This window comes from Neolamprologus multifasciatus, chromosome 5, assembly GCF_963576455.1.
Source record: "Neolamprologus multifasciatus chromosome 5, fNeoMul1.2, whole genome shotgun sequence".
Classification (NCBI taxonomy): Eukaryota; Metazoa; Chordata; class Actinopteri; order Cichliformes; family Cichlidae; genus Neolamprologus; species Neolamprologus multifasciatus.
In genome coordinates, this window is record NC_140443.1 from 13767340 (window position 1) to 13781902 (window position 14563).

General features: G+C 41.8%; 1 protein-coding gene across 4 annotated transcripts in view; it reads right to left on the bottom strand.

Moving 5' to 3' along the window:
- Positions 1-14563, bottom strand: part of raly (RALY heterogeneous nuclear ribonucleoprotein) — a 144766-nt gene that overhangs the window by 33854 nt on the left and 96349 nt on the right. For 2 of the 4 annotated variants that reach the window (XM_085160465.1, XM_085160466.1), the window contains exons 6-7: positions 10266-10385; positions 6978-7153 (exon numbers count right to left, since the gene is read on the bottom strand). In XM_085160465.1, coding sequence (XP_085016591.1) covers positions 6978-7153; positions 10266-10385 — 296 coding nt within the window. The remainder of the gene's footprint in view (positions 1-6977; positions 7154-10265; positions 10386-14563) is intronic. The other 2 variants (XM_085160463.1, XM_085160464.1) reach the window with 2 other exon arrangements.

Here is a 14563-nt window from a genome sequence, read left to right on the forward strand (position 1 = left end):
TAAGCAGCAGAATGAAAAACTCGTCAGAGAAATATCAGCAGAAGAGATTAACATTGGGATCTCAAAACTCAAGACTTTTAAAGCCCCAGGATGTGATGGATTTCCACCAGAGTGGTATAGGCAGATGAGGGAACCCTTAATCCCGCTACTAAAGGCCTCTTTTAATTACACTCTGAGTGGGGGGGCGCTCCCACCATCGTGGCGGGAGGCGTATATCTCTGTCATACCAAAAGCAGGGAAGGATAAAACTGACCCCAGAGGTTATAGACCTATTAGCGTGTTGAATATAGACTATAAACTATTTGCCGCAATTTTGGCTAGGAGGTTGAGTACATTGATGCCCACGCTGATAGAGGAGGATCAAACAGGCTTCATTGGTAACAGACAAACACACGATAATATCAGAAGGGCCATTCATCGGGTCGGGCTTAGGGCGTCAGGCGGTTCCCCGGGAGCATCTTCCTTGGGGGGCTCAACCCGGGGTAGCGGTCATGGCCAATTAGGGGCTCTGTTGGCTCTTAGGTGACGGCTTCCTCGTGGCTACGTGCAGCGGGGCTAGGGGAGGGTCTGTGCTGACGGACGGGGGTTACTGACCTGGTAGCCTGGCTGCCCCTGGGTGGGTCCGGGACGGGCGTGAGGTTCTGGGGGCGCTCCGGCTCTGGCCTGGGGCCCTGGCCGGGCCTCGGGGGCCTGGGTCCTGGTTGGTGTGTTGCCGGGGTTGTGGGCCGGTGGGTATATGGGGGCCCGCCACTGGCGCAGGGTGCCGCCGGTGCGCCGAGCCACCTGGGGGGCTCTTCAACTGGTGGGGGGGGGGTTGTCACATCTTGCAGGAGCTTTCCTCTCTCAGGAACTCTCTCTGCAAGAGGGGGAGATACAGGAGAGGTGGAGGAAGATCTCAGCCTGGGCGTCTATTGTCTTATGTAGTCTGGAAGATGAGTGGATGATGGGGTGGGTGTAGTTTTCTCTGTTGTGGGGTTGGGTGGACTGCCCCGGGCTCTGTGGGGCCGGGCGGCGCCGCTGCACTGGTCCCCGGTTCGGATGGGCCTGGGCCCCCCTTCCCTGGCGGGTCGCGGAGTATGGGGGTGCCTACTGGGGTCAGCGGGGGAGCTGGCCCCAGGGAGGGGTCACTTGCCCCTCCCTTCCTTCCCTCCCCATCTCCAGCTGCCTCCCTCTTCCCGCTCCACCACAACCACCCACACATGCAGGGCCTTGGAGTAGGGGTGTGTCACCAGGGTGCAGAGGAGGTAACCCCCCCCCCCCCCCCTCTGTCCCCTTCTGGCTGCCTCTGCCTCAATTTTATCCCGCAACTTAGACATTCACATTACTCACACTCTCATTACACATACATATAGGATCTTGGGGGAGGGCACGCTACACGGAATCCCAATTACCATCAGGGTGTACACCTCACCCCCGGCGTCGTTGCCCACCTCTCAATTTTAAATACACGTAGACATTGAGGGCTAGCAGGAGGGACTATGCGCTTACCTGCTGCTCTCTGGCAGGTAGCTCCATGCCCTCCTGGGTTTTAAATGCACCTTAGAACACACATACATCAACACTACAATGAGCGGGTGGAGGGAGGTTAGGAGTCTTCTCTCACCCTCGTTCTCTGCTTCCTGCTGGAGCAGGGGGGCTAGGAGGAGGAGTTGGCCGTCCGACTGGGATCCGGAATGTGGGGCCTCCCTGCTGCTGCGGAGTCGGGGCGGTCTGCTTCTCCCCACCGCAGGGAAAAGGGTAACACAACCTGGGTCTGGGTGCAGTTCCCCCCTCCAGGGGCAAGGGTACCTAGACCCGGTTCGTAGAGTACGCTTGGGGAGTGTGATTGTGTGTACAGCGTCTCTTTATGTCTGTCTCCACGTTGGTTGAGTGTGGAGTAAGTGCATATGAGAGCATGAGGGTGGGAATGGATGTTTGTATCTGTGTGTGCCTGTATGTCTGTGTCTATATGTCAGGTTGGGTATCAGATGCCACCTCTCTGAGGACAGCTCAGGCCCTCCAAGGTTTGGAGGCCTATCTCCCCCCACCACTTCCCCTGCCGGGGGCGGACTCCCTCAGGCATCGGTGCGTTGGTGGTTCTTTGTGTCCGGGGGTGGGCGTCCGGGTACACACCGGCTCACTCCTTGGCGGCTGCTTATCGGGGCCTGGAGCCTGGGGCTCGCTTGGGCCACCTCGGAGGTGGGGTGCCCCCGGCCTCTCGGCCTGGGGCTCGGTCACTCAGGCACAGCTGGCTGCCGGCGGAGCTCACGGGCACGTCACTGCAGCCCCCCCTGGCTTCTGCTCCGTGGCTGCTGGGTGACCCCTCATCTGGGACTCTCCTCAGCTCTTTCTGGGACAGTGGCGCGGCTGCCCCTCTGTTGGTCTTCCTTGGTCTCTTGTGTTCTGGGGGCCTCTGGATGTCTGGAGTTTTGATCTCCTCCATACCTGCTTCATGCCCTGGAGGACGGGGCAGTGGCCCCCCACACCCTCTAGCAGATCATTACATGAGGGAACCTTTTAAGAAAACAAGCGCGTCCATGCTCACAGGTGTACACACGGGTGATCACACACACAAACTACACCCTTTTTGGCTCCTACCTCAATGCACACTGTGCTGTCGATCTTACGTGCTGCACAATAATGTTTAATATTTAGTAGTTACTGTCATATTCCCATATATCATTGTGATGTGGTTTATTGTATTACTCTCGTTTTCTTCTGCTTGTTTTCTTTTTTCTTTCTCAACAGGTGATCCAGGTGATCGATATATGTATTTATTTTTTTATTTATTTATTTTTTTTCTTCTGCTTATTCTGTTGGTTTTTGTTTTTTGCCCTTCTCCCCCGTCCCTCTTCTCAACTGTCTTTCTTTCCCTCTTTCTTTCTCCCTTTTCTTTCCCCCAGTCAAATCTGTCCCGTATTCAGCAAGTGAAAATAAAATAAAGAATAAAAGGTGAATCAAATGGACCATTACGGCAAAGCTGGGATGGTCAATTTGGTAAAGAAAAACCGTTGGGCATCTTTCTTCGCCTTTAGACAATAATTCTGATGGCAAAAGAGCCAAACGGGACAGGCAAAAAAAAAAAAAAAAAAAAAAAAAAAAAAAAAAAAAGAAGGGCCATTCATATTATTGACCAGATACTTAAAGGGAAAACTGGAACAGTTCTCATTGGGCTTGATGCGGAAAAGGCATACGATACGGTCGGGTGGGAATTTCTGTTTCATGTGTTGAAGAGATTTGGGCTATGTGACAGGTTTATTCAATGTATAAGAATGATTTATATGTCTCCAACAGCAAGGATCAAAGTTAATGGAAGCCTCTCAAATCGGATAACACTACAACGTGGCTGTAGGCAGGGCTGCCCGTTGAGCCCACTGCTCTTTAACCTTTTCATTGAGCCGTTGGCTCAATGCATCAGAGAAGAGCCTCGATTGGAGGGGGTTACAACGGGGAATGTGGAAAATAAAATTTGCTTGTATGCAGACGACGTGCTGGTAGCGCTAGGAAACCCGGAAGAGGGAATTCCTCTGCTTATGGAAATACTGGAAGAATATGGCAGACTGTCTGGTTATAGACTAAACATTCAAAAAACTCAAATCTTGACATTCTTTTTTAACCCCTCAAGACAATTGGTAGCAAGATATAGATTCGGATGGCATCAATCTCAAATGGAGTATTTGGGGATCCTGCTGACAAAAGACCTTGCATTGTTATATGAAGTTAATTATAACCGGGTGAACAAGAAGATATATGAAGATCTGGAGAGGTGGGGTCTGCTCCACCTCGATCTGGGCAGCAAAGTTAGAGCAATGAAGATAAATATCCTCCCAAAGCTGCTATATTTGTTTGCAGCACTTCCAGTGGAGGTCCCAGCAAAACAATTTAGGGAGTGGGATATGCATTGCTCAAGATTCATATGGGGAAATAAAAGGCCGAGAGTGAAATATGCAACAATGCAGCTGCCTGGTGAGCGGGGGGGCATGGCTCTACCGTGCTTTGAGGATTACTATCTGGCAGCCCAGATCAGACCTCTAGTGTGCTGGTGTAACTCTAAGTTTGAGGCAAAATGGAAGGACATTGAGCTTTCTTTGATGGATTTCCCAATACAGTCTGTTCTGGGGTCTCTTGAGAGTTTGCCACAGGCATATCAGATGCAAAATTTATGTGTAAGTTTTTCCCTGAAAAAATGGGCAGATGTGATTAAAATTTTTGGTCTTAATAGGGAAATAGGGTTGCTGGGATGGCCAGCATATCTCCCACGCTTCCTTCCAGCATTGTTAGACCATAAATTCAGGGAGTGGTCCAGGCATGGAATCACTGCGATCTGTAAGATAGTGAAGCATGGGGAGCTGATAAATTTTGAGGACATGTGTCAGATTTACGAGATCGGCAGGGAAGATTTTTATCGTTACCTACAGGTTCGGAGCTTCTTCCGGAAGGAAATTAAAATGCTTGACGCAGATGCTAGTGGGGTGATCCAAATATTTATGGATGCTTATGGTGACAACATTATAAGAGGTACTATAGGCAAAATATACAGAAGTTTTACAGCTATGAAAAAGACCTCAACAAGATATGTCAGTCATCGATGGGAAAAAGAAGCAGGTATAACTATCTCAGAGGAAGATTGGTTGCGGATGTGGAAGAATGTGTTATCTACCACAAATTCTTTAACATGGCGAGATTTTGGATGGAAGAATTTAATTAGATTCTTCATCACACCAAAGCAGAAATCCAAAATAAGTGGTTCAGGCGCTTCATGCTGGAGGGAGTGCGGGGAGGTCGCTGCAGGTTGCTTCCATGTCTTCTGGTCATGCCCTAAACTGAAGACCTTTTGGGAGGAGATTAAACAAATGGTGATGGATGTGCTGGAGGTAACACTGGGCTTCTCCTTTAGTACCATGTACCTTGGGAATATCCCTGAGGATATAAATAACAGAGACTCATATTTACTGAAAATAATTATGGTTGCATGCAAAAAGGCAATTACTAAGTGTTGGTTACAGACAAGCCCCCCCACACGGAAGCTGGTCATAGACATTATTAACACAATTCATCATATGGAACTGATTACCCTCTCACTGCGGCTACAGAAGGAGAAAGGAGAGAGACTTTGGGAACGATGGGATCATTATACGTCAAGAGACTAGAGACTGATAGCTCTGTGATGCAGAGGGACCGCTACGAATTTGTTTGAATGGAACATGCACCTGTGTAATATGTAATATGTGTAAGTAAAACAAGCCGTTGTGTATTTTGGAATATGTGAACATATGTGAATGTGTTTGTTTCCCTTGCCCTCTTTAGTTCTGTATGTAAAATAAGATGAAAATCAATAAAGAGAAAGTGTTAAAAAAAAAAAGAAATGCAGCCAAGAGGCCCATGGTGACTCTGGACGAGCTGCAGAGATCTACAGCTCAGGTGGGGGAATCTGTCCATAGGACGACTATTAGTCGTGCACTGCACAAAGTTGGCTTTTATGGAAGAGTGGCAAGAAGAAAGCCATTGTTAACAGAGAACCATAAAAAGTCCCGTTTGCAGTTTGCCACAAGCCATGTGGGGGACACAGCAAACATGTGGAAGAAGGTGCTCTGGTCAGATGAGACCAAAATGGAACTTTTTGGCCAAAATGCACAACGCTATGTGTAGCGGAAAACTAACACTGCACATCACTCTGAACACACCATCCCCACTGTCAAATATGGTGGTGGCAGCATCATGCTCTGGGGGTGCTTCTCTTCAGCAGGGACAGGGAAGCTGGTCAGAGTTGATGGGAAGATGGATGGAGCTAAATACAGGGCAATCTTGGAAGAAAACCTCTTGGAGTCTGCAAAAGACTTGAGACTGGGGCGGAGGTTCACCTTCCAGCAGGACAACGATCCTAAACATAAAGCCAGGGCAACAATAGAATGGTTTAAAACAAAACATATCCATGTGTTACAATGACCCAGTCAAAGTCCAGATCTAAATCCAATCGAGAATCTGTGGCAAGATCTGAAAACTGCTGTTCACAAACGCTGTCCATCTGATCTGACTGAGCTGGAGCTGTTTTGCAAAGAAGAATGGGCAAGGATTGCAGTCTCGAGATGTGCAAAGCTGGTAGAGACATACCCTAAAAGACTGGCAGCTGTAATTGCAGCAAAAGGTGGTTCTACAAAGTATTGACTCAGTGGGGCTGAATAATTACGCACACCCCACTTTGCAGTTATTTATTTGTAAAAACACAAGTCGAGTCGTATGCCAAGGCCAGTGCTTTATCTTGTGAATTTTAAATAAAATTATTTCAGTTGTTTTTGATTGTATGATTTTCGTTCCACTTCTCACGTGTACACCACTTTGTATTGGTCTTTCACGTGAAATTCCAATAAAATTGATTCATGTTTGTGGCTGTAATGTGACAAAATGTGGAAAAGTTCAAGGGGGCCGAAAACTTTTGCAAGCCACTGCATGCCTGACTATGAGATAATAAGACAGAAGAAAAGGGTCAGTGCTTCCTTTTCTCCTTGAACAACTCCTATGAATCCAAACCACCCATGTCTCTAGATAGATAGATAGATAGATAGATAGATCTATATATATATATATATATATATATATATATATATATATATATATATATATAGTGGGATGGCCTGTAATTTTGTTCTATTTATTATTTTTTGTCATTCAGTTTAAACTGTATAAAAACCTGCAGTTACAACAGAAGCTCTAAATGTATGTAGTATCAGTGTAAAATAATAAGATGCATGTAATGCAGGGAAAATGATAGAAGATACTCTGATGATTGCAGTTCTGTCTGTAATATTGTAGGATATTTACCTATATATAAGGCATCTTGTAATGACTGTTTTTATAAACTGATACTGTTTAAATATAACTGAATTCTGTTGATGAAAATCTAATTAGGGCTCAAATGGTTGAATCCTGCACTAAAATCATCTTTGTGTGAATAAGAAGTCTCGCCCCAGATCACACTACTGTTTGTCACATTAACTCACCATGTGGTTGTGGGTGTCATCCTGTGTGTGCTCTCCCTCCTCCTCTTCTTCATCTTCCTCCTCCTCTTCAGCTTCGCTGTTCTGTCTCTGCTCATCCTCATCTTCAAGCTCTGAACTTGATTCCTCCCCTCCCTGCCATGCCTCCTCACTCTTGCACTCCTCTGTATTGATCAAATCTGCATGAACGCGAACACACACAAGAAACCCAAACGTGAGATGGACATGTCGCAGCTGCAACTGCAAAAACTGTAGATCAGATTTTACAAATACTGATGATGTCTTTGAGGAAAGAAAACACGGCCGTCCTCACAGGGTAATCTGATTTGAAAATAGGCCTCATGAAATAATAAAGAAAGAATGGAAATTCAATCCAGAAGGAAGGAGTAATTTTTGTTTGCTTTGCTTTTTTTTGCAGGATAACAGTTCAATGGTCTTAGTCAGGCAAGTGCTATTGTTACTACCCCTCTTGCAGTAAAACTGTAAGAGAAACACAAACATTTAATTCTGTACTAAAAGCCTTGAACATCAGAACATATCTTTAAAGAGTTCTAATGGCTGAAGCCTCAGAAATCCCACATAAACTCAGGACTGTGGAATATGTCTATTGGCCTTTCCATTAAAAGCTTGTAGACAGAAGAGCCTTTCATAGTTACGAAAAACAGAGAGCATAATGACAGCATTAAAGTTCAAGTTCATTTGGGCACTTGATTAGTGTTGTTTCAGTGCTGTAGCAAGCCAAGATGTTAGCTATGTGGTACTTAATCATACAAACTTTCTTTCCTGTGGTCCCTGTGTGCTTTCTTTATTTGTTCAGAAGCAACATTTTGTCTTACCAATAGATTTTATTTATAGTTTATTTTAAGAAAAATCCTTCACAACACCTACTCAAGTCAAAAACACTCTGGAAGAGGTAAGCATTATTGCCAAACTATCAAATCAAGAGACATCTTCATGTAAGTACAGAAAGTGAGTAAGCATCAGTAATCTCATTAAAACAAATGGATTAAGGTTCCAGCCATCCTTAGCAACTTTCCTCTTGTGCATAGGCCCAATCTATGGAAAAGAGCAAAAGCAGGCTTCAGAATTGTTTGGCAAAGTTTCAAAGGTGGGCTGCCATTCAGAAATCTGGAATCAGGCAACACAGACACTAACATTTTTGTGTTTCTAAAGCTGCATCCCAGACTCCTCGTACGGATACAAGTCAACTGTTTCTGATTTCTTCTCATCTTGGACTTGCTTGCTTGTGCCTTTGTATTTCTTAAGTTTTTTTTTTTAATTTTTATTATTATTATTATTTTATAGTCAGTATTGTAATCACATATTGGTACAGTTTTTGCTGCAGTGATTAGTCCTTTTGACCAATTCGGTCCTTTTAACGATTCTTTGTTCATGTTTCTCTCTCTCTAAAGTTTTACAATATAAATAGTTTTATAAGGCCGATGGTTATTTTATTAACACTTACAATTACTTTGTTTAGTTGAGCGGTGAAGTAGCAAATAGTTTATGAGGCTTTGATTTATACTGTATGCATGGCCTAGTGAGGTTATTTCAATATAACATATGATGTTGATTCAAAGCATTCAACTTGTGTTTGTTGGCTATCCACTGAAATTCTCAATATGAAGTCCAAGGAGAGGTTGATGCCAGGGAAGGAGCCAATTCTTAGGCTGAAAACACAAAATGGACTATCAGGAAGATAGCAAAAAACTTCACATTTGGCCAGATTAACAATGTGATACATTTTAAAGGAGAAAGAATTCACTGGCCAGCTCAGTGAGACCTGAAAGACCACAGAAGACAACTGAAGTGGATGATCAAAGAATTTCCTTTCCCTTTCCCTTTCACAACACCCTTTCCCTTTCACAAGAAAAACCCTTCACAACACCTACTCAGTCAAAAACAGTCTTGAGGGTGAAGGCATTGCTTTCTCCAATGAGAATTCAGCTTTAAATACAGAGGGTTTACAACAAGCTGCAAACTGCTGGTTATGCAGAAGAAAAAGCCTTCCCACCCCAGGGACAAAACCAAACAAAAAAAACATGTTTGGACAGATGAAACCAAGAATCATGGGAAGAGAAAAGTATGGAGAAGGGAAAAAAAACATCTCACGATCATAAGCATGGAGGATACAGTTTTCTGGAAGTGAATCACTAGATTTTATGATTGGAGTAACAGGATGAATTCTGAGGTGTACAAGGCTATACGCTCAACTCAAATCCAGCCAAACGCTGGAAAACTGAAATGGACAGCACTCCACAATACAAATGAAAAATGACCAAACGCAGAAAAACGAGAAGGTGGAAAGAGGTGAGTGAGGAAAAAAAACACAAACAAACTGGGGCCATGGGTTGTGTGGAGCTCCCTGTAACCTAGGCCTATTTAAGCTTAACCAAGTGAGGGTTAGTTAGAGGGATCCAGTCCTAACCATAAACTTTATACAAAAGAAAAACTTCAAGATTCAAATGCTGTGATTACTCTGGAAGTAGAAAAAGTCCAATTACATCTGACTTCCACCATTGCTCCCTTCACAAAACTGTGGCTGCCAGGAAAATATTTTTATTTGTTTTACTAATTCTGATTCCTGGTTGGTTGGAAACACCAAAAAGCAAACAAACAAACAAACTGTGCTGTAACCTTTATACTGGTGATCTTGAGCAGCTTTCTCAGTAAGCACACAAATATTACTGAATTTAATGGCCCCTCATATAATGTGTATGGAAATGTTCTTATGATGTGAAAAAAAATGACTCTGCATGCAAAATTGTTCAGTTTTATGACACGTGCACACTGGCCAATTTTTGTCTTACCGCCATGTGTATGTTAGTAAATAAGACTCATTTTAAATCAGCGGGCTCATGCTCGCTGCCTCCAGTCTGCATACTATTTGTTTACAGCTAGACCCCCTTTGCTCTATACAAGAAACAAGTTTGCTTGGAGGTGAAGCAGAAACAATGTTGATATAAGAGAAAAGGCTGCACTAAGACACAAAAGAAAGAAGAAAAATAACAGATATTAGAAACAAATAATGGTTTCCAAGGTTCAAGGAAAACCTATACAGTTCAATGACTGATTTTACTCAGCTAGTGCAAAATCACAGGGACAAAGTCAAGGCCCCTTGAAAATGAGGTAATTGTTTGCATTTGTTTAGTTGACCATTACTATTTTACTACTGTTTAACTCTGATTAGCATAATCAGAGTGTGCACTGGTTTTGTAGAGTTCCAATTCTTTGAATGCTTTCATTTATAATGTAAGGTATGTATGTATGTGTGTGGGGTGGGGGTGTCACCTGTGGCAGCTATGTGTGGGTCTTCTGTGATCTGCTCCAGTCTGCCCAGCAAAGCCTCGATGTTGGCTTTAATCTGAGTCAACTCTGACTTTATCGCCTGAAGCTCTGTGCCTTTCACTGCTGATAGAGAGACACAGACAAACATAGACAGAGATGAAGAAACAGAAACAGAGGGGAGGGAGGTGAGAGGGGATGCAAGTGTCCATGTCCTGATTGATAAGCCTGCAAAGAAAGCAGCCGATCCACACACTTTTAAACACACACTATTGTTTAAATTATCTTTTTCCTTTTATGACAGTAACATCTTTCATTTTTGATCCTATTTTGAAGCTTCATTTGCGCCTTTTTTCCTTTAAAAAAGTGCCCCCCCCCCAAACCTTTAGATTCTCTTTGATTTGATCTCATATCTCATATTTCTAAGCAGGCAATACAAAACCTTTGCTAGGCTCCTTGAATTAAAGCTGGATGTCTGCACTTTAATCACATCCTGATCGTTTGATTTAAAATCCATGGCGGTGATGTACAACGACAAAACTGCACAAGAAATGTGTCACAGTCTCCAAAGTTATGGCCCTGGCTACACCAGGTCCCTCTTCTGATCGCTTTGATGGAAATCCGTAAATATATTTTGATCTTCATCACGTGCTAGTCAAAAACTTGATGTGTTAGCAGCCCCGGAGATAAAGTCAGGGGATCACCAAGAACATCTGGAGTCGCGTGTTGGGATTCATGAGCATCTGTGCCAGATTTTATGACATTACAGACAAATATCCTGCTGTGGATCAAAGTGATGAATTACAGTCTTATTCAGTAAATGTTAAACTTTTTCATCTTTTTCTTTAATCCAAGTACTCTGATGTATTTCTCTGAAACTTAATAGATTTTTCTGATCAAACGGATGAAAGCTTGTCTGTGTTTTGAAGATAGAAATGTGAGGAAATCTACTTAAGTTTTATACTTTTTCTATTTAGCCTTCCATTTTCCCCTTTAACTCTACCAGCATACCTCTTGTGTCCTCACTTCTGCCCCCGTCCTTCTTTTTTGGTCTTTTACTCTGTTGTCCTGTCCTTTTCTTTTAGTTTTACATTGTATTTGTATTTGTATTACATTGTATTAAAATTCTAGTTTTGTGTGCCCCTTTTTTAAAGCACTTTGTGACTCTTGTTTGTGAAAAATACTGTATAAATAGATCATTTTTTCTTTCCTTGCATTACCTTGCTGAGCCGTGCCTCCCTGAATAAGGTTAAATGCAGACAATTTGGTTCTCTCAGCCAAAGTTTATTATTACTGTAATGTAGTAGTGACAACCTCACCCTCTTTGTTTAATCCTATTAAACCTATAGGGCAATTCATTTTTTGTTTTCAACTTTGAATTTCGACAGACTCTTTGTCTGGAAAAATGCTCCCTTTATTATTCCTACAATAAAGATATCAAAGGCAATGGAACAGATAAGTACACATCCAAAATCCAAAAGATGCATCTCTGTTTGACATAAAAATAAGACAGCTGAACCCTTTGATGACCTTTCAGTGATCTTACACACACACACAGCCTCACACACAAAGACAAACCTTGAGATAAGAGGCCTGCCAGAAGCTAGTAATAAATCGACACGTCGCTGCAGTGACTTGGCATTAGTTTCTCTTTACCACTTATCACGACCTCTAGGGAAGATCTATTTTTTACAGCATACAGAATCACCAAGATAAAAGTTTTCAGATTTAATGGGTGTTTTGCCTTTGATGGCTGTTAAGATTGTAAAGATTTCACCAGAAGCAACTGGACACAAGCTGCACTCAAGCTGTGCATGTCGCTGTAAGGACTGGGGAAAAAGACATTTTTTTCTTTTAAGTAGACAAGATGGCTTGTCATGCAGAAATTGATGATTGGATTAATGAAATTAAATTGTTACCAGGACTTCATGTCTTCACTTTTTCCACCCTTCTCACTCGCACACAAACCCAAGAATTCCCACCCCCCCTGCCTTTTACAGCTTGTCTGTTCATTACAAGTTATACATGCAGGCACAACCCGAAGCCTTATCACACAGGCTCTTTTAGAAGGTTGTTCTGACTCTAGACCCCAGGCAACAAAAGACCTGGCAGTCTTTTGTTGCCTGCTTGTGCTGCCATGGCTTTTTGCCTTTTTCCATCTCGGGCATTAGACACTGGTGTCTGACAGTTAATTTTGGTCTTACATTTATTCTACTGAAGACTTTATGAACAATCACTAAAACTCTGACTTTTTCTCTCTGACTAACTTATGTGTACCTTTTTGATCTTTAAGCTCGAATAAGCACAAGCTCAATTCAATACAAAGAATCGACCTGAGCAACGCAGTTTCTGCTACATTAATGCTGCCCTATATGGAGAATTGTTATTTTGTTGCCCAGCACATGAGATTCCTTTCACACTTAAAGAGTCTAATTTTGATGAATGAATTTATTAGAGTTATTTGACTTCAAACAAAAGGGACCCAGAATCTGCCTTTAATATCTCCTAGCCCACACACTGTGACGTCAGCTCCAGCCAACATTCAGCTAATCCGCATTGTTCAACCCACGCCTGGCGCCTGCTGAATTCTGGAGAGTGTCACCTCTTTGGACGGCTGTGTGAGAAGAACCAGAACCAAAAAAACAACTCTGGATCCAATTCATGACTGTACCATAAAGGTAATGATGCACCATTCCTTTCTATGACAAAGACCCGCTGAAATTTGAATTTGATTTAATTAGTTTCCTGTAGCATTTTGCTCATATAAACCCCCTACCCCTTAAGGCTGCAAGAGAATTGGGTATTCTAACATGGTACTGTAACATGAAAACTGAAAATAACTGAAAATAAAACATAATGTGTTATTATCCTCACAAAACATTAAGTTAATAAAAGAAGAACTGTTTTTTTTATAGTTACAGTGATAACTTAATAATATGAGTGTATTATTATTTATTTAAGTATTATCTTAAAGCCGCAGGAAACAGAAATAAACTGAATACTATAAAAGAAAAAAGAAAAAGGCCACATGCAGCTGTAAGTAACAGCATTTTTTTTTATTTATTTCATAGAACAAAATCATTTTTGTATGAAGCTACATGACTATATATATTTTAAATGTGATACTGGCATTTATTGTATTTGATGCAATAAATTAATTTTGACTATGCTTTTGAATTTAAATGCACAGATAATATTCTTGAAGGTGGTCAACAGTGAGCAGGAAAACAAAAGATACTACCGTTTAAAACCGATGACAACTTCTTTATTTTAAAAATAAAGAAGTTTGGACTTCTCTGTCCAAAGAACTTGGACAGAGAAGTCTCTGTCTCTGTCCAAAGTTCTTTGGACAGAGAAGTCGCTGAAGTTCATATCACTTCTATCTACAACTAAGACTTCTGAATTCCTAACTTAATCCAAGGTTTGTTAAAATGTCAAAGCTAAAGTCAAAACGCTAAAACGGGTCCATCTGTTTCCCATTTCCATGCTGGACGGAAGTATCTTCAAGGCTGCGCTGTGATGGATGTGACCATGCTAATGCTTTGTCTATGATAGTTTTAATATAAAAAAATAAATAAAAAAATAAAAAAAACCTTTCCATGTATTAGTTTTTGGAAATGATTGATAGAGCTTAAATTATTATTTTGGTCTTATTCCGTGTATACATAGATGACTCTTAACAAAAGTTTATCACAGCTTGAAAGGTAAAATCTTCAATTCTTCAAAAAATCTTCAAAGATTGCATGAAATGTGCTAAATTGTTATGGAAGTGAGTTATAATGGTTAAAGTATCCACTAAAACAACTAAAACTCATCTTTTTGGAGTTTGGTTAACATTAACTGCTTTACTGCTCTGGTATCTTTTTTGTCATGAAGCACTTCATGATCTCTGTCTTGAAAACTGCTGTATAAATAAAAATTTACTTACTTAAAAAATGCTTAGAATGCAAAACAGGATACACAAAATCTAAAGTAATAAAGCAAGAAAACCAAGATTTATTTGTTTAAAGAAAAGAATACACATCATGTAAATACAAATCTAAAAGCTGGGCCGTTACTAGATAATTATTTAATTATCCTTTATTAACAATTTTAAAAAACAAATATTCAAAAGTAAAAAAAAAAAGCTTTATTAAGGCAATTTTATTTATATAGTGTATTTCATTACACTCAATATGCTTATGTCCTCATGTGGGTTGTGTTAAAGCTGAGGTCCCTTGACGGTGAAGCAGGATCATCTTTAGATTTAAGTCTTGATTTGGAACAGACAGAAGAGCCCCCAGCTCAAGCTCTAAGGCTGCAAA